Source organism: Ranitomeya variabilis, chromosome 6 (assembly GCF_051348905.1).
Source record: "Ranitomeya variabilis isolate aRanVar5 chromosome 6, aRanVar5.hap1, whole genome shotgun sequence".
NCBI classification, from domain to species: domain Eukaryota; kingdom Metazoa; phylum Chordata; class Amphibia; order Anura; family Dendrobatidae; genus Ranitomeya; species Ranitomeya variabilis.
In genome coordinates, this window is record NC_135237.1 from 43,139,346 (window position 1) to 43,158,746 (window position 19,401).

General features: G+C 45.2%; 1 protein-coding gene across 4 annotated transcripts in view; it reads right to left on the reverse strand.

The window, feature by feature from the left end:
* The window catches only part of NEBL (nebulette), a 258,527-nt gene that overhangs the window by 124,923 nt on the left and 114,203 nt on the right, over positions 1 to 19,401 (reverse strand). For 2 of the 4 annotated variants that reach the window (XM_077268337.1, XM_077268338.1), the window contains exons 3-4: positions 19,259 to 19,343; positions 4,934 to 5,041 (exon numbers count right to left, since the gene is read on the reverse strand). In XM_077268337.1, the coding sequence (XP_077124452.1) occupies positions 4,934 to 5,041; positions 19,259 to 19,343 (193 nt within the window). Of the gene's footprint in view, positions 1 to 176; positions 2,639 to 4,933; positions 5,042 to 19,258; positions 19,344 to 19,401 lie in introns of those variants that run through there. The other 2 variants (XM_077268335.1, XM_077268336.1) reach the window with 2 other exon arrangements.

Below are 19,401 nucleotides of genomic sequence, written 5' to 3' on the forward strand. Positions count from 1 at the left end.
AATATGGTCTTTCTTCTGAAAGTCTGCAGTAGGAAGGATCATTGGTGGGCTCCAGTGAAATGCGGAACTAGTCGCACTCAGCGTCATTCGAGTCTTACTCCTACATTAGTGCCGAAGTCACACACATTTAGATATGCGATCCAGTTATATCATATGTCATAATAATTTATATTTACCTGTTAAGGTCATAGAAGGAGTATCACATCTTCCTTTAGCATGCGGCGATTTTGGACCAAAGAACAAAATTCCGTTTCATTGGCCTTCAATCCTATTTGATCAAATGGGATATTATGCATTTGTATATGAAGAAGTGGATGATTATTTTTCCTTTTCCAATAAATCCGAGGTCTTAGACCTTTACGAGAATTTCTCTACTAGTGGTCTTCAGGTTCACATTACGAATTATACAGAAGGTGGTGCTGAAAAGCCTATAAAAAAAACACATCCATTAACTTGTACCATTAAATATTGATATGAAAATCTTTAGTAGAACCAGTGAGTTATAAAAGACAATTCAGCTACTGAACGTAAGTCTCCTGTTCATGCTTGGGTCAAACTTCTGCCAGCTATCTCATATGTTGAGTTTTGACACTTGATTGCTTTGTTTTCAAGGGAAATAAGCCGCCATCAAAGATGGCTGGCAGCAGCTTACTCCTCTCTCCTTATTAAACACACATTAACAGTCTATGGGACAAGGTGCGCATGTGTATGGAGGATTTGGAGGAATAGTTAACAGCCACTAAAGGTTTAGGGACACCTTAACACAAGTAGAGTATTGACACCTATGAGAAGTGAGGTGTCCACTCGTTCGTACCTCTTGTACAGGTCGTCTTTGCATTGCAAGTATCATGTATCTCATATATTACTCTTTTTTTGTGGTTTTTGCCAAATCATCACTGGATATGATCAGGATAACCATATGTCAGCCATGTGTGTGAAATCAGCTGCATCATCATCATTTGCACCTCAAGCCCTTTCTCATCGTAGCTTCACACACAAGTTTGGAAAGCTGCACTTATTGTGGAAATATCTTTGTCTTAAGGAGATTGTCTCACAAAACATATTCCAGCTCCAAGGCAAGTGGAATTATGCCTTATGATAAGCTACCGGACAGCAAAGGACAGGGGCGTCACTACAATAGGTGTAGGGGTTGCAATCACATCAGGGTCCTGGCGCCTAAGGGGCCCAAAAAGTTTCTTTGCCCTATATAATATACCCAAAACTATGAAAGATTTGTAATAATTGGGGGCCCCATTGGAGCTTTTGCATTGGGGTCCATGAGGTTTACAGTTCACCCCTGGCAAAAGGCCCATATATTGTTCTTGCAGAGGAGTCCTCTTCTGTCTGTGTCCACTCCGGGTGGCCATATTAGTTCACAGAGTTGTAATATTAACTGATACATCATGAACAGTTGGCTTCCTACAGTGAGAGCTTGCATGCTGGGCATGGATTTATTGTGGCAATCTCTGAAGATCCTTGGGACCTCATGAGACGTGGTTGAGAAGGTAGACACGGTTAAAATAAAATAAGTTGACCCACGGTGTTGGGCAAAAGACGTTGGCCCATATCCATGGTGGTGGGTGTTAGTGACGTCGCCAGCCTATTGTCAGCTCTTAGAGCGTGGATGCCAACTATAGACCATAATGCCGAATATCATAAATCCAGAAAGACTATTGATGTGTTCATAGGCTTAGAAACAGTAAGGGCTTCTTGAATTTTCCATGTAGTTCTGAAATAGATAAATACAAATGGGGATTTATTATGATGGAATATAGGCTGAACTGGATGGACAAATGTCTTTTTTCGGCCTTACTATGTTACTATCTTACTAAATGTATTTCTTATCCAACGAAAACATTCCCAAATAATATGTTAATGATTTATAAATTACAAATGAATAATAAATACATAATAATGATTATGTAAAATATACAGTTTGCAAAGTATCTTTTAACATCTTACTGTACTGACTAATACTTTTATTACTGGGCGCCCATTGTTTTATTTAAAATAATAATTATAATAATACAATAATAATTCATATTATTGGAAAACCCAACAAGCCATATATAAATGTACTTACATTCCGCGAGGAACCTTATGTGTGCGGCTCTGGGTGGAGTCTTCTTTGTAATACTGTAGTCGTGCGGATACAAAGTGAATGTGGACACCAGTGTAGTAATAAGGTCACCAATTACCACCGAAGTACACATTACATACATTGCAAAGTTTAATACTTGCAAATTTATTTTCTTTACTTGCAAATTTATGCTTGGAGATTTCACAATTAGATTTTTCTTGAAGGGGTTTTTCTGGATTATGACACATGATGGTGATGTCTAATGTGGCATACTTTAATAACTGTGTATCCAACATAGCTGCAAGCTGTGTGCATGTTTGCCAACATTGCCGATTGTGTGCAGGACTGTGAAACGTTTGCTATATGCAAATTTTCATTATGAGGGAAGCATGTATATGTGTGTTTACAGTTATATCCCAACTAGACAATGCAAGACACACAGCAGCAAGGTTTTAGGAGGCCGAAAGAATGAAACCTTTCCCATCTACCTGTGGACAGGCATGGCCTTCCCTGGACCGCCTTAAAGGGCATTTGTCAGTAGGATTAGCCCTCCAAAGCCGTCTCTATCAGCATGTAGGTCATATAAAGCTGAATAAAATGATACCTTGATATCTGCAATCCGATGAATGGTTACTGAAAAATCCACATTTGTTCTTATATGCAAATGAGATTAAAAGATCTCTGAGCCACGATCTTTTCAGCTCATTTGCATATTCTAAAAACATTAATTTCTCGGGAACCATTCATCGGATTGCAGATATCAAGGTATCATTTTATTCAGCTCCCTATGACCTACATGATGATATAGATTGGTTAAGAAGGTTGATCCTACTACTGACAGATGTATTTTAAATAGATTCAGACTTAAGAAAAAAGGAAATCTGTAAAAAAAAACTAATTTACAAGAGAACCAACCAGATTCGAGCTTCATTTTCTCTGCAATTTCTTGAAAAATAAAAGCAGCAACCAATATTCCATTTAACAATTACTTTAGTCCATTTGAACCTATAGGTAAAAGTTGCTACATTCTATTTCTCAACACTGAAATAAGATCTTTTAAGGACAGAGAATCTCGGGAAATGTGTTTGTAGGATGGATGTATAAGAGTTTTTACTTTGCCATTAGATATGAGGATGTATTTTTAACACTCAGCATATGCGGTCAGAAATAGCTTTCAGCCTCTCATCCAGTGGATAAATTTGCTTAGAGTACAAAAACGGCAAAAATGCAAAGTTGTCAAAGACCTGAATTGTTACAAAGACGAGAAGAACGTTTTATGTTTGCAAAGAAATGTACAGACTTTGAAAATCCACAATACACAGTTATAAGATGTGCAAGTGAGCAAGAGCCTGGGGAGACGTGAGCCTGATAACGGCATCTTTACTCTTTTATACTGAGATTTATGCAATATCTATCACATCTCGGTAAAGGACCACTTAAATAAACAGCAGCACTGTGTGAATGATGCCTTAGTGATGGCATGGCGAATACCCATGGCTCATGACAGGTATACCATTGACACTATGTGCCGCCTTATGGTGTCTCTCTAGGGTACTCTATTACGAAGGCATATGGTCAATACTTCCAGGGCAGAATATCTCTGTAATACTGTGCCTGGTGGCAGAAAAAAAATTGTATATCTCTATACCATACAGTGGTACAATATGGGTTCGTAGCAGGGGCGTGTTGGCAGATATGCAACAGATACAGGAGGAGTTTACACTTTTCTGACAGTAGATGGCGATGTTGTTACTGTTATATGCTTAGTTGAATGTAATGCATATACTTGTTGTACTTTGGTTTCACTTTCTCTCTGGTAAAAGGTCTTTCAGACTTCCTGTTATTGAATTACCCCATATAATCTACTCTCACAAGTTTCTTCTGCGACCAAACTATGCAACAGGGCGGACATATCATTGGTGCAACCTGTGACCCAAGCGATAAGGGGGCCCATTTCTACTTCCAGAACAGATGAAATTGTGCATTTATGATGAGCTCTGGGACCCTGAAATGCAATGGCGTTGTGATGAGATGCATGCAAAGGCATAACTTGAAGCTCATGGGCCTCAATGCAAAAGCTCCCATAGATCCCCCAATTATTACAGGTCTTTAATAGTGTTAGTCTATTCATGTAGGCCATAGGGACTTTTTGGGCCCCATAGGCTTCAGGGCCCTGGTGCGATTGCAACCCCTGCACCTATTGCAGGTATGTCTTTGGATGCGTGCATGACGTTACAAGAGCCTACCAATGAAAAGAGGCACCAGGGATGTCAGAAGGTGGTAGGAGGTTCGTAAGGCTATGGTGTGGTGGCCACGTACTACTGATGTGGCAGCTGAACCAGGGTCCTATGAATATTTCTGTTCAACTCTACTGTATACTCAACATCATTCTTATAAGAGATATTGCAATAAAAAATTCACCTGTTCTTGTGTTGTCTTCTTTCAGGATTTCAGCTCCAGAGGGCATCGATTCTCATTAAGAAGTTCTTACCTGCAATGCTCCATGGGAAAAAAGTATGCAAAGTAGCTCTCCTCCATAGGGAAGAGAACTGTCTTTAGTGCCACTTACTGGAGATAGCTAAACTATAAGCCAATGCCAGATCCTCGAATGAGAAATCTGCCTCATCACACTTGTCTCATATATCTAGACAATCAGACAAACTTACTAGTTGGAACTTTAGAAAAGCGCGGTAATAATTGCTGAGATCCTGCCGGTGATATTGGATGCCAACTCGCTGCATTTGAACCTGACACACAGTCACATTCACATAACCCTCGCATACCCACTCTACAAACACTGCACACCAACACTGCCGCACGCCGCACATTTTATAGGGATGGCATTGCACATACGTTACTAATCTGCTCTTGGGTCTTTTTGAGTCGCTGGAGTTCAGGTGTGTCTGTGACAATGCTGAAGCCTCGGCCTTTACTTTCTTCAAAGTCTCTTTTATATTTTACCTGCAAAAGAAAGGAATAACTGTCAGCAATATATTACTGCACATGAATGATTCACATATAACTTATACACCAGTCTATTAAAAGAGAATATGTCAGCAGTTTTTTTTTAATTTAATCTGCGAGCAGCATGATGTAGGTGAAGAGACTCTGATTCCAGTGATGTGTCACTTATTGGGCTGCTTGGTGCAGTTTAGATACAATCACAGTGCTTTCTGCTGCAGATGTAACAGTGGTCAGAATGTTGAGTTGTGTATAACCCCGCCCACATACCTGATTGGCAGCTTCCTGTGTATAATGTCAGTAAGCTGCCAATCAGTAGTGAGGGCGGGGTTATACAGATTAGCCTGACTGGTCTGCATGCGAGAGCTAGTCCCACAGTGATAATCTCCTGCAGATAAAACACTGATTGTATTGAAACTACAGCCTAATAAGTGACATATGATGTGAACCTGGAATCAGGTTCTCTTGCTCTATATTATGCTGCTCTCAGGTTACATAGCAAAAACCTGCTGACAGATTCCCTTTAACATACAAGAAAATCATCAGCACAACTTAATAATATGAAAGTCCATTATTTATTAATCAAGGAAGAAATATGTATTCTATAAGACATGGGATTGCTAGACACCCGTCCTGAAATAAAGCCATCAGAACAATCCAGTGATCACCATGGGCCTTTCTTCAGAAACTTTTGTGATCAGCTGATATTACTAGGGTAATTAAGTTAAATATTTCCAATTTCTTCTGCAACTTACTTTTAAGCTTTGCTGTGTAGACTGGGTCAGAATAGCAAGAGCAGGCTCTGTAAGCATCTCCTCAGTCACTCTCCCCAGTGCACCAATCATTTTCTGAAGACTCCATAATTCGATGGATTATGATTCATGCCCAAGTATGCGATTTGCCACATTCCGACTAGACGTGCCTATGCAAGTGTATTGACATGTCTAGTTGGCGTGTGACAGCATGTATGCAAATTACAAACTTGCGCACATTGGGAGCATTTACAAATCTGCTGTCACATAGAGTGACTGCATACTTGTAGCCTAAGGCCGGAGAACCCCTTTAATTGCTTGGCCACGCCAAGGGTGCACTGAGCAACTGTACTTGATTTTAACAGACATTCTGTGCGGACCGACTCCCTTTAAGTTTATCCTATAACAGTAAAGTGTCGGATGTCAAGATGATACTTCCCAGAATAAATCAGCAAGGAATACTGGGAGATTTCAGCTCTGAATCCTGCAGATGTTTAAATGCAGCTCTAGAAAATAAAACAGTCTGTAGCTCAGAACTAGCACCAGAAAAAAGTATTTACAAAGTTACCCGACTTTGTTATAAATGAATTGTATATACAAATTTGGGAAAAGGCATTGAAAAATGGACAATAAATGTGCAACTTATGGTGATTTGTCCTAAAGTTTTGTGAAAAATTATATAAAGAATGAATCACAGATTTTTCAGCAATGTAAGATTATTTAGTAATTTGCGCCACCGTGAATATGAAAAACAATCATTGCAGGAGGCAAATTTGGTCCTGGGATTAGCTGCGCTCTGATGAGGATCATGTGAAGCAGTGAGTGCATTGTGGACGCACACCGAATATTTAATACATCTAAATATATAGTATACGTGGCAAGCACAGCCCTGCCATGATGACTGTGAATCACTCATATTGTCAGACATAAGCTCTTTTCCTTCCAAGGAATAATACATAGCGCTTCAAAACATATGTGGCGTATTATGTCACTGTAACAAAGCGGTATGGGAGCTTTAATGGGGATCTTCAATGAGTTTACATTGATAGCCCAGGACAACCTAACAATGTCGGATCTGTGGTTGAGGAGTCTACCTTCCGGGAGCCCAGCTGATCAGCAGAATAGAGGACCTGTAGTGTTTGCATCCCGTAATTAAAGTGCCTGGCACAGCAATATATCCGGCTATGTCAGGTAGTGCATCTCTACAATGCTCAGCCCATTCCTTTAATGCGTTTTTGTTTTTATATCACAGTAAAATAGTTAGGGATAATTTTTACCCAAAAATTATCAAACACACTGCACATGTGAACACAGCCTATAAATAAGCAGATTAACCATTCAACTAGAACGACGATCCCTGTGTGTCTTTAGGCTCCGTTCACATTTCTATTCCAACTTTCCATTTGTCTGGAGGTACCTGATTGACCGTTATGAGGTCCATCTGGTTGCCTTTTTTTATAGTGTAAGGAGTTAAAAGCACCAGAAGAGTCTGGGGGCGGTTACCTTCTCGGCTCTGTGCCCGGAACCTATGAGCTGTGCCGCAGGTTCCCTAGGGGAGAGACTTGTAGACTGGGACAGGAGGGAAGCAGCCAGAGAGCGGGAAAGGGACGCTTGCAGGAGAGAGAGCAGCTTGCAGAGCAGCGTGCAGAGCCGGGTGCAGCTGCGCTCCAGAAGAGAGAGAGAAAGAGACTGCCCAGAAAGACTGCATCTTGTAGAGACTGCCCAGAAAGACTGCATCTTGTAGAGACTGCCCAGAAAGACTGCATCCAGTGAGTACTTAAAGCGGACTCTGCTGTGACTTTAGGGGGGCGCTTTGAGACCTGTTGAGAGACTACTACACCCTGGCCCCTGACTCCTGGTACAGAGACTTAACAGTGCAGAGCCCCTGTTTTCCTGGTACAGAGACTTAACAGTGCAGAGCCCCTTGTTTTCCTGGTACAGAGACTTAACAGTGCAGAGCACCTTGTTTTCCTGGTACAGAGACAACCGTGCGGAGCCCTGATTTTCTGGCTGTGCTATAAAAGTTAAAGACTCAGAGCCTGTGCATACCACATTAACTCCCGAAACCCCGGGCAGCAGGCTCTCAGACTACTCTGTTCATGGACCACAGAGGGACGACAAGTGCCACTGATTCCCAGCGCCTACGTTGGAGAAGACGACCCTCCAAGCAAGTCCTCATGAGACTGATAAGTGTTCTTTTCTCAAGAAATCCTGCTTAATTCTGTTTTATTGTTTAACTCCCGTATTCTTGCATTGTTTTATTGCTAGTTATTTTCCATTGCTTCCTCCCTGCGAGGAGAACCTAATTCCTGTTATTAAACCCCTCAACTGTTGGTCTGCCTGTTCCGTGGTGACATACTCAGTACCTGCACGTTATTACATTTGGCGTAGTCGGCAGGATGTCACACGGTAGTGCGGATAGGGCAGACCAAGCAGCGGGGGAAGTTCCCAGGTCTAGCATTTCCCTGGGAGCCATGTTGAATAATTTGCCAAGGTTCACTGGGAACAATGTAATGTTGTGGAGTTGGACAGAGCGTATCCGGGGAATGATGCGGATGCACCCCATGACACCAGCCCTGGAGGCAGAAATTGCATTGATGGCTCTGGAGGGGGAGGCGCGGGATTCTGTCATGCATAGGTCCCCCCGGGAGAGAGATACCCTGGACAAAGTGCTGCGCGTACTTGAGGAAACGCATGGGGGACCCACTGACGTAGGGGAACTTCGCATGCGACTGTTTCACCGGGTACAACGGGAGGGGGAGACCGTGACCCAATTCATGAATGCCCTACAAGAGCTTCACACTGCTATCAGACGAAAGGACGGTGTAGGGGTAGGGTCAGTTGATGTGGTGCTCAGAGATCAGCTAGTGACAGGACTGCGTGACGCAATGATGAAACAGGCACTGCGAGAGCGCATGCGAGTAAAGTCAGACATGACTTTCTCTGAGGTTGGCAGTGAGGTGCGTGTGCGAGAACAAGAACAGGGAGTGACGGGGCTGGTAGGAAGGGTGCAGAGCGGGGAGGTAACCACCACCGCAGGCAATATACCCCAGTGGGTGGAGGACCTGAGAATGGAGATTAGACAGGTCCGTGAAGAAATGGCGGCCTCCAGAAGAACCCTGGCAGAGGGGCCCGGCCCTCTGGTGTGAGACAGAGAAGCTGCCCCCCGAAGGGAGGGTGAAACTACCAGGAGGAGAAGCCCTCTTACATGCTACACTTGTGGAGAGTCTGGCCACATTGCTCGATGGTGTCCCCGGTGGAGCCGACCATCCCCGCATCCTCCTTTAAACTAGGTGGCTCTGGGCTTGAGGGGCGCCGCTCAGAGCGTGAAGAACAGAGGAGGAGGAGTAAAAGTCCCCACAGCCTTGTTTCCACGTGCCCTCTGGTCTGGGCAGAAATCAATGGAAGAGCAGTGCGATGCTTGATAGACACCGGCTCACAAGTGACCACCATGCCTGAGAGATATTTCCGCCATCACTTCACAGAGGCGCTACGGCCCGAATGGGGTCCTGTGATCAAACTTATGGCGGCCAATCACTTGCCCATCCCGGTCGCAGGGGTGGTATGGATGAACATAGAGGTCTGCGGAAAAGACCTCGGGAGGAGAGGAGTGGTATTGGTGGATGGAGAGGTAGCTAAAGACCATACCGTGACCCTGGGCATGAATGTGTTAAAAGACCTCGGAAGCCTCGTTTTCAACGAGTCCCCGGAACAGTTCCTACAACAATGGAGCGACCAAACTCCCCAGAGAAGGGTCTTCCAACAACTGATACGGACCGCCCAGGTCCGGGAAGCATACAGCGATGGAAAGGAACTCGACAAAGTCGTCGTCCCCGCCTCAGTCAATCGAGTGTTGCCCCCTGGGCAGACAGTGCTTCCCCTGCCTGTACGAGCTGGCATCCCGCTGGAGGGAGTCGAAGTCCAAATTGAGCCCAGCAGAGCCGACCAGCTGCCGTCAGGAATATTGGTCGCACGGTCCCTGGCTACCGTGCGGGATGGAACTGCCCTTGTGCGCTGCATCAATTTGGGGGAGACAGATATAACTTTGCCCCCTAGAAGCAAAGTCGCTCAAGTCCTGGGCCTTCCAGACGAATTGGTCCCCACTGAGGCGGTACAGCTGACAGCAAGGCCAGAAGATCCGTGGCTGGTGACCATCAAGGCGGAGGCAGCTCCGGACCCCAGGTTAATGCAAGAAGGGCGCCAGATACTGGAACGCATGAGGGCGGAGCTCTCGGAACTTACTCCGCAGCAGGTACCTCAGGTAGAAGCTGTATTGGGGAAATTTCAGGATGCGTTCGCCAAAGATTAAGATGACTTTGGACGTACCACGGCCATTACCCACGAGATACCCACCGGGGATGCGGCGCCAATCCGGGAACGGTACCGCCAAATACCTCCACAGATGTACCAGGAGGTGAAGGGAATGCTGTCACACATGCTGAAGAAGGGAGTTATACGTGAGAGTCAGAGCCCGTGGGCTGCCCCTATCGTCTTGGTGAGAAAGAAAGACGGGTCCCTGCGGTTCTGTGTGGACTATCGGTGGCTCAATGCTTGCACAGTGCGGGACTCGTACCCACTGCCCAGGATAGAGGAGTCCCTGACGGCACTAGGGAATGCCAGATATTTCTCCACGTTAGACTTGGCCAGTGGCTACTGGCAGGTGCCCATGTCTGAGCAAGACCGAGCCAAGACGGCCTTCATCCTTCCGATGGGACTGTATGAGTTTGACCGGATGCCCTTCGGCCTAGCAAACACCCCAGGAACATTTCAGCGACTCATGGAGAGATGTCTGGGAGACCTGAACTTTGAAGCCACTTTGATCTACTTGGATGATATCATCGTCTTTGCCCCCACCTTTGAGGAGCATCTGCAGAGATTAGAGCAAGTTCTGAGTCGGCTACAGAAGTATGGCTTGAAAGTGAAACCCCAGAAATGTCACCTCTTCCGTACCGAGATTGAATACTTGGGACATGTTGTCTCCGCTGAAGGGATGAGGCCTTCCCAGGAGAAGATCGCTGCGGTACAAGAGTGGCCAACTCCAAAAACGGTGAAAGATGTGCGTGCATTCCTGGGACTCACGGGATACTTCAGACGCTTTGTAAAAGACTTTACCCGCCTTGCTAATCCACTCCAGGAGTTGTTGAGGGGAGTGCCCTCTTGCGCCAAAAACAGGAACATACAGTGGGGGAAGCATCAGGAGGAGGCATTCTTGGCTTTGAAGAAGGCATTGACGGAGGCCCCCGTGCTGGCCTACGCTGACTTCACACAACCGTTCATCTTGCACACTGACGGGAGCCTACAGGGCCTCGGGGCTGTACTGTCCCAGATGCAGGACGGGAAAGAGCGCGTCATCGCATACGCCAGTCGGTCTCTGCATGACTCAGAAAGGAATCCAGAAAATTACAGTTCATTCAAGCTGGAGTTGTTGGCGCTGGTGTGGGCAATGACTGAGAAGTTCGCGGAATATCTGGCTGGCTCAGAAGTTCATGTACGCACCGATAACAATCCGTTGGCCCATCTCGAGAATGCCAAGTTAGGCGCCCTAGAACAACGTTGGGTAGCCCGAATGGCCAAGTTCCGATACAGAATTTCGTATAAAAGAGGAGCTGAGAATGTACATGCGGATGCCCTCTCTCGAGTAAACTATCGCAAACCAGCACCCAGCCAGGATGAAGAACTGGAAGATGTAGAGGTTCCAGGTTTTGGAAAGACTGCCAGGACGGTGGCAGCGGCGCGGGAAATTGAACAGGAAGAGGCCTGTGTGAATTTGCTGGAGCAGCCCCGCGATGAGTGGGTCCGAGTACAACAGGAGGATCCGGAGCTAGCTCAGTTGAGAAGGTGGGTCGTGTCTGAACAAATGCCCAATCGACGTGAGAGGAGGTCCATGTCACCTGAAGTACTGAAGATGCTACGCCAGTGGGAGAGGCTCGAGTTGCGGGATGGTATCCTGTACCGGAAGGTATTCTTGCAAACAGAACTCAGTCTTGTATGGCAGACAGTGATTCCCTCGTCCATGATAGACCAGGTGGCTAAGGAAGCACATGAGAAAGGAGCACACTTTGGGCCAGAAAAGACTTTCCAGTGGTTACAGCGCCTATTTTATCACCCCCACTTAAGGAACACTGTGGATAAAGTATGTCGGCAATGCAGAAGTTGTGAGCTGGTCAAACCACCAGAACAAAGAGCTCCCACAGAGACGGTGAGGTCTTCTGGCCCCATGGACCTACTGGCAATAGATTACTTGACAATTGGACAAGCACATCAAGGTTATGAGCATTGTTTAGTGATGATAGACCACTTTACTAACTTTGCCGTAGTGACGCCCACGCGGGACCAAACTGCCGAGTCTGCGGCTCACGCAATCTGCAAACACTTCATTCAGGTGTACGGGTGTCCCAAGCGCATCCATTCTGATCAAGGGGCCTGCTTCCTCGGAAGAGTGATGGAGGAGCTGCACCAGCTGTACAAAATAGATAAGTCCTGGACCACCCCTTATCATCCACAGGGGAATGGGGCTTGTGAAAGATTTAACCGAACTCTGATTCAAATGCTGAGGACTCTGGAGGAGGACCAGAAGGCGAAGTGGACTGAGTCCGTCCCTGAATTGGTGTGGGCATATAACAATCGTAAACACAGCACTACCGGATTCACCCCCTACTCTCTGTTCTTTGGCCGACCCGGGAAGGGACTGGCAGAGCTGGCGCTGGAACCCGAGGAGGACTGCCCACGGACGGGGGTGTACTCCTGGGTTCAAGAACATCGTCGTCGGCTGCGGACAATTCAACGTCTAGTGCAGGACCGGCTACAAGAATTGGAGCATCCCCAGGTAGCTCCTAAAAAGGGGATAGCCCTGTGGCCTGGAGACCGAGTCTTAGTGAGGGAAAAGCGCCCACACAACTAACTGGAGTACTGATGGGAGAAAAGGCCGTACTGAGTGAAGCGGCGGCTCGGCAAAGGGGGTCCTGTTTATGAGGTCCAGACGGAAACGGAAGAAGGGACTCCCACCCGCACGCTGCACAGGAATATGTTGCATCCATGTTTGTCGCGAGATCCTGAATCAGTCCAATTGGCTCCAGCACCCCCACCGGCTGCGCCAGTGATCAATGTAGATGTGGAAGATGAGGAAGGCTTTGAATCTCCTCCAGTGAACCCAGGAACAGGGCTGGTGCCAGATTCTACCAACGTATCGGAGGAAGCCTCGACTCCTCCCACAGCAGCTGACACCACCGCCCCTGCTGGTTTTAGACGCTCTGAACGTTCAACGGCTGGTGTACCCCCTGTTCGCTACAATCAGGATGAGTTCATCTGACAGCAGATTGTGCAAGGACTAGAAGATTGCCAACAGGAGCTCCTGAAGATCTCGCCCGTGGAATGGCGAGCAGAAAGAGGGGGGGAATGTAAGGAGTTAAAAGCACCAGAAGAGTCTGGGGGCGGTTACCTTCTCGGCTCTGTGCCCGGAACCTTTGAGCTATGCCGCAGGTTCCCTAGGGGAGAGACTTGTAGACTGGGACAGGAGGGAAGCAGCCAGAGAGCGGGAAAGGGACGCTTGCAGGAGAGAGAGCAGCTTGCAGAGCAGCGTGCAGAGCCAGGTGCAGCTGCGCTCCAGAAGAGAGAGAGAAAGAGACTGCCCAGAAAGACTGCATCTTGTAGAGACTGCCCAGAAAGACTGCATCTTGTAGAGACTGCCCAGAAAGACTGCATCCAGTGAGTACTTAAAGCGGACTCTGCTGTGACTTTAGGGGGGCGCTTTGAGACCTGTTGAGAGACGACTACACCCTGGCCCCTGTTTTCCTGGTACAGAGACAACCGTGCGGAGCCCTGATTTTCTGGCTGTGCTATAAAAGTTAAAGACTCAGAGCCTGTGCATACCATATTAACTCCCGAAACCCCAGGCAGCAGGCTCTCAGAGACTACTCTGTTCACGGACCACAGAGGGACGACAAGTGCCACTGATTCCCGGCGCCTACGTTGGAGAAGACGACCCTCCAAGCAAGTCCTCATGAGACTGATAAGTGTTCTTTTCTCAAGAAATCCTGCTTAATTCTGTTTTATTGTTTAACTCCCGTATTCTTGCATTGTTTTATTGCTAGTTATTTTCCATTGCTTCCTCCCTGCGAGGAGAACCTAATTCCTGTTATTAAACCCCTCAACTGTTGGTCTGCCTGTTCCGTGGTGACATACTCAGTACCTGCACGTTATTACAATAGAATAGAAGAAAAATTTCTGCATGGAGGACTTTTCTCTTTTACAAAACAATTCAATAGGGGTTGGGGGCTACGCTGCTTCCATTTACAGTGCCTTGCGAAAGTATTCGGCCCCCTGGGACTTTTCAACCTTTTCCCACATATCATGCATCAAACATAAAGATACCAAATGAAAATTTTAGGTGAAGAATGAACAACAAGAGGAACACAATTGTGAAGTTGAGCAAAATGTATTGGTTATTTTAAATTTATGTGGAAATTCAAAAACTGAAAAGTGGGGCGTGCAATATTATTCGGTCCCTTTACTTTCAGTGCAGCAAACTCACTCCAGAAGTTCATTGTGGATCTCTGAATGATCCAATATTGTCCTAAATGCCTAATGATGATAAATATAATCCACCTGTGTGTAATCAAGTCTCCGTATAAATGCACCTGCTCTGTGATAGTCTCAGGGTTCTGTTTGAAGCACAGAGAGCATCATGAAGACCAAGGAACACAACAGGCAGGTCCGTGATACTGTTGTGGAGACGTTTAAAGCTGGATTTGGATACAAAATGATTTCAAAAACTTTAAACATCCCAAGGAGCACTGTGCAAGTGATCATATTGAAATGGGAGGAGTATCATACCACTGCAAATCTACCAAGACCCAGCCGTCCCTGTAACTTTCATCTCAAACAAGGAGAAGCCTGATCAGATATGCAGCCAAGAGTGTTATGATCTGGTGGCCTAAGAGCAGCATGAGACGTACTCTGGAGAAGGTGGTACCTGTACTGACCGCAGACCCTGAACTTAACACCGCAACTAGAAGTAGCCGTGGAATGTACCTAGCGCTCCCTAGACATCTCGACACAGCCGGAGGACTAATTACCCCTAGAGATAGAAAAGGGAAAACTATCTTGCCTCAGAGAAAATCCCCAAAGGATAGACAGCCCCCCACAAATATTGATTGTGAGAGGAGAGGGAAAAAACACACAGACTGAAATCAGAATTTAGCAAAGGAGGCCACTTCTAGCTAAATAGAAAGGATAGGACAGAGTACTATGCGGTCAGTATTAAAACACTACAAAATATCCACCACAGAAAATACAAAATCTCCACAGCTAACTAAAGATATGGAGGGTATATCTGCATCTCCAGAGATACCAGCTTTGCTAAACAAATCCTTATACAGACCAAGCTGGACAAGACAAAAACATGGAAAAGAACTGAACAATAAAGCCACAGCATGTGGACAGCAAAAAATCAAGGCCAGAACTTATCTTTGTTGAAATGAACTGCAAAGCAGGAGAGACCAGGCAGAGATGTGAATCCTCCAGGAACAATGGACAACTGGCACTGACTAAAGGGTGAAGCAAGACTAAATAGCCCAGTCAGAATTGCAAAAAGTGAACACACCTGATAAATACTGCGATTCAGAGACAGCAGCGCTACCACTTACAACCACCGGAGGGAGCCCAAGAGCAGAATTCACAACACAAGAGGCCCATGATCACTCTGGATGAACTGCAGAGATCTACAGCTGAGGTGGGACAGTGTGTCCATAGGACAACAATTAGTCGTACAGTACACAACACTGGGCTTTATGGAAGAGTGGCAAGAAGAAAGCCATTTCTCAAAGATATCCATAAAGAGTGGCTTTTAAAGTTTGCAACAAGCCACCTGGGAGACACAAAAAACATGTGGAAAAAGGTGCTCTGGTCAGGTGAAACCAAAATCAATTTTTTTGGCAACAATGCCAAACGATATGTTTGGCGTAAAGGCAACACAGCTCATCACCCTGAACACACCATCCTCACAGTCAAACATGGTGGTGCCAGCATCATGGTTTGGGCCTGCTTTTCTTCAGCAGGGACAGGGAAGATGGTTAAAATTGATGGGAAGATGGATAGAGCCAAATACAGGACCATTCTTGAAGAAAACCTGTTGGAGTCTGCAAAAGACCCAAGTCTGGGACGGAGATTTGTCTTCCAACAAGACAATGATCCCAAACATAAAGCAAAATTTACAATGGAATGGTTCACAAATAAACGTATCCAGGTGTTAGAATGGCCAAGTCAAAGTCCAGACCTCAATCCAATCGAGAATCTGTGAAAAGAGCTGAAAACTGCTGTTCACAAACGATCTCCATCAAACCTCACTGAGCTCGAGCTGTTTGCGAAAGAAGAATGGGCAAGAATTTCAGTCTCTCGAAGTACAAAGCTGATAGAGACATACCCCAAGGGACTTGCAGCTGTAATCGCAGCAAAAGGTGGTGCAACAAAGAATTAAGTTAAAGGGGCCGAATAATATTGCACGCCCCACTTTTCAGTTTTTGAATTTCCACAAAAATTTTAAATAACCAATACATTTTGTTCAACTTCACAATTGTGTTCCACTTGTTGTTGATTCTTCACCAAAAATTTACATTTGGTATCTTTATGTTTGAAGCATGATATGTGGGAAAAGGTTGAAAAGTTCCAGGGGGGCGAATACTTTCACAAGGCACTGTATATTTTGCTGACATTTATTCCATTTGTTTGTTTCTGAAACAGAACAAGCAAACAAAATATCCAAATGGGCAGGTGAAAAAATTCCCATAATGGCATCTTTCCATTTTTCTGTCTGTCGGGAGTATTCTAAATAATGTCTGGACTTTCTTAATTATGTCATGTATTTTTGTCTTCCTGCTGATGATAAATGACTTCATGGAGGAGTTTAGAACTCTTGCAATTTTTTTCAGTAGTGTAAATCACATTTTCTAAAATATACGCCGTCACCAGAAAGGAAGGGTGGCATATCCTATTCTATTTTTGCAGTGTAGGGCGAGTCTGAATGACTTCATTCCTGAACCAATGAGTCGTAATGTCACAGCAGTTTTCTGCCACCATTGAGACAGACTTGATGTAGAAAGCTGGGTACAGAGTTTTCACTTACATGCGGCTCATATATAACATAACTACCTGCTGATGGATCTTATTTGTCTCTGTAGTAGGCAAACAGATGCAAAATGTTAACAGGGGTTTTCCCACAATCCACAGGATAGAAGATTAATGATCAACTGCTGAAGGATCCACAACTAAGATCCTCATGGATCATTAGATCGGGGGTCTCAAGTCCCTTATTGTTTATAAGTATCAGCAGTTAATAATATATTCTGCCCAAAAATGTATCTCCAGCTGAAACACATAGATAAAGCATAAAATCTTTTTTATTGAATGTTGAATTAAAACATGTTGTAACATCATAAAATGAGGTAAGGGCCCTGCGCGTTTCAAGCAGTTAGCCCGATCTTAAAGGGTGTATCCGGGACTAATCAAAAAACAAAAAAAAAATATCTAAGCACTATCAGATAGGTGATTGCAGCTTATCTGCCTGTTGTGTCCAGCGCCGGTCTTCCCTGGCACGGAGCAGTCACAAACGCTCCTGCTGGGGATTCAGAAGCCTCTGCTGACATCATGTCTACAGAGTGGACGCTTCTTTTCCGGTCTGCTCAGTTGACGGGGCGGGACTTGCGAGGTCAGTTTAATTGCCAACTGGATCCCCGCTGCCTGACTTGGGTAGTCGGCTGTCAATCAGAATGACCTCAGAAGTCTGAACCCGTCGCTTCAGCAGAGGCAGCTGAATCCCTGGCAGGAGCGGTGTGTGACTGCTCTGTGCCAGGGGAGAATGTCGCCGTGCAGAATAGGCAGGTAAGTAGCAATTACCTGCCTGTTAGTGCTTAGATAAATTTTTGTATTTTGAAAAGTCCCGGATACCCTCTTTGAGATGAACACAGTATGCCATGATTAAGAGAGGGTTAACTGCTCAAAACGCGTAGGCCCCTTACCTCATTTTATGATGTTACTCTGTTACAACTTGTTTTTATTCAACATTCAATAAAAAAGATTTTATTCTCTACTGATGTGATTGGACTAAAGATGCATTTTTGGAATCTCATTGGAATGATACATAGGGGCATGGTCCGTTCCTTGAATTAAGCCTATCCACACCTGGTATATCCACCATCTACAGCTGGTATACGTTTTGCTTTTTAGACTTAAATGGGATATCCGGGACATTGTAAATTAAAATGTGCCTAAACATTAACAGGCAAGTTGCTGCTACCTACCTGCCTTTTGTGTCCGGTGCCCTCCTCTTCTCCAACATAATGAGGTCACAGACTGCTCCTGCTGGCGATTCAGCTGCCTCTGCTGTAAAGAAGCCACTGTTCTGTCAATATAACGTCAGCAGAGGCAGCAGAATCGCTGGCAGGAGTGGTCTGTGACAACTCTGTGGCGGCGAGGAATAGTAAAGGGCACAACAGGCAGGTAGGGAGCTGTTGAAGATTTGTTCGTCTTCAGCAGAAGTAAAAGCAATCAGACATTTGTGGGAAAACCATAGTTTACTTGTGACATACAGGAACTGTACAAATCATCAACAGAGAGGAAAAATGAGACTTAGCCTAAGATGGCTGCTATACTAGGCAATGACAGGTTAAACAAGAGAAACAGTTATGATACACTACATATTATTAAGCATCAACAGATACAACAGCGCCATCTGCTGACACTGCAATGTAACTCCTCCAACATATAATAAGTCTGTAGCTTACTGCATGGATTTCAACAGGAGCAACCACTTGACTGTTAGTGCTGAGGCACAATTTTTTTTTACAAAGTCCCGGATATCCTCTTTAATATATTCTGTCACTCCATTCAACATCTATGGGGCTGACAAAAATATTACTCTCACCGTGAGGAGGACTGGAGAGAGTAGGACCTCCATGGTAGTTAGTAGATGTCCTCATTAAAGGTGTTGTCCCACCTTCGCAATGGATAGGTGAATACTTTATGATTATTGAGGGTCTGACCAATACCAATGGAATCCTGATCGGTCATGAGAATGGTACTCTGAAATGCCCCTTTAGTATTGGTGGTGGATGTGCATTCACTACACTGATCCATTTATTTTCGATGGGACAGCCAGAGCAAGCCAAGTAGCGCTCTGAACTGTTTTGGGCAGCCCCATAGATAAGGAAATAATGGCACATGAGAGGCCAATGCTCAGTCCAAAGGGGCATTTCAGAGCCTCATTGCTAAGTAGAGACAACCCCTATAATTGTACGAAAATGCAGACCCCGTAACCCAAGAGCAGGAATCAGAAGTGAATTTGTGCCTAGGATTTGCAATCTTTAGACTAGATAGTATGGAGCAGGTAAGAGAACAGCAGATCTTGTGACAGCGCTAGTATACGACAAGGTGACTCGCTTTTCAAGGCTATGGACTGTGTATATTCAGTTACCTGACTCTGAATTTCACTCTGTTGTTTCAGCCGGAGGTTTTCTGGCGTATCTGCCACTGTCGTAAAGGACTGTTTGGGATAGTGTCTATAAAAAAAAAAAGAAAAACTGGTGGTGAATGATAGATCACACTGAAAGCATTTGG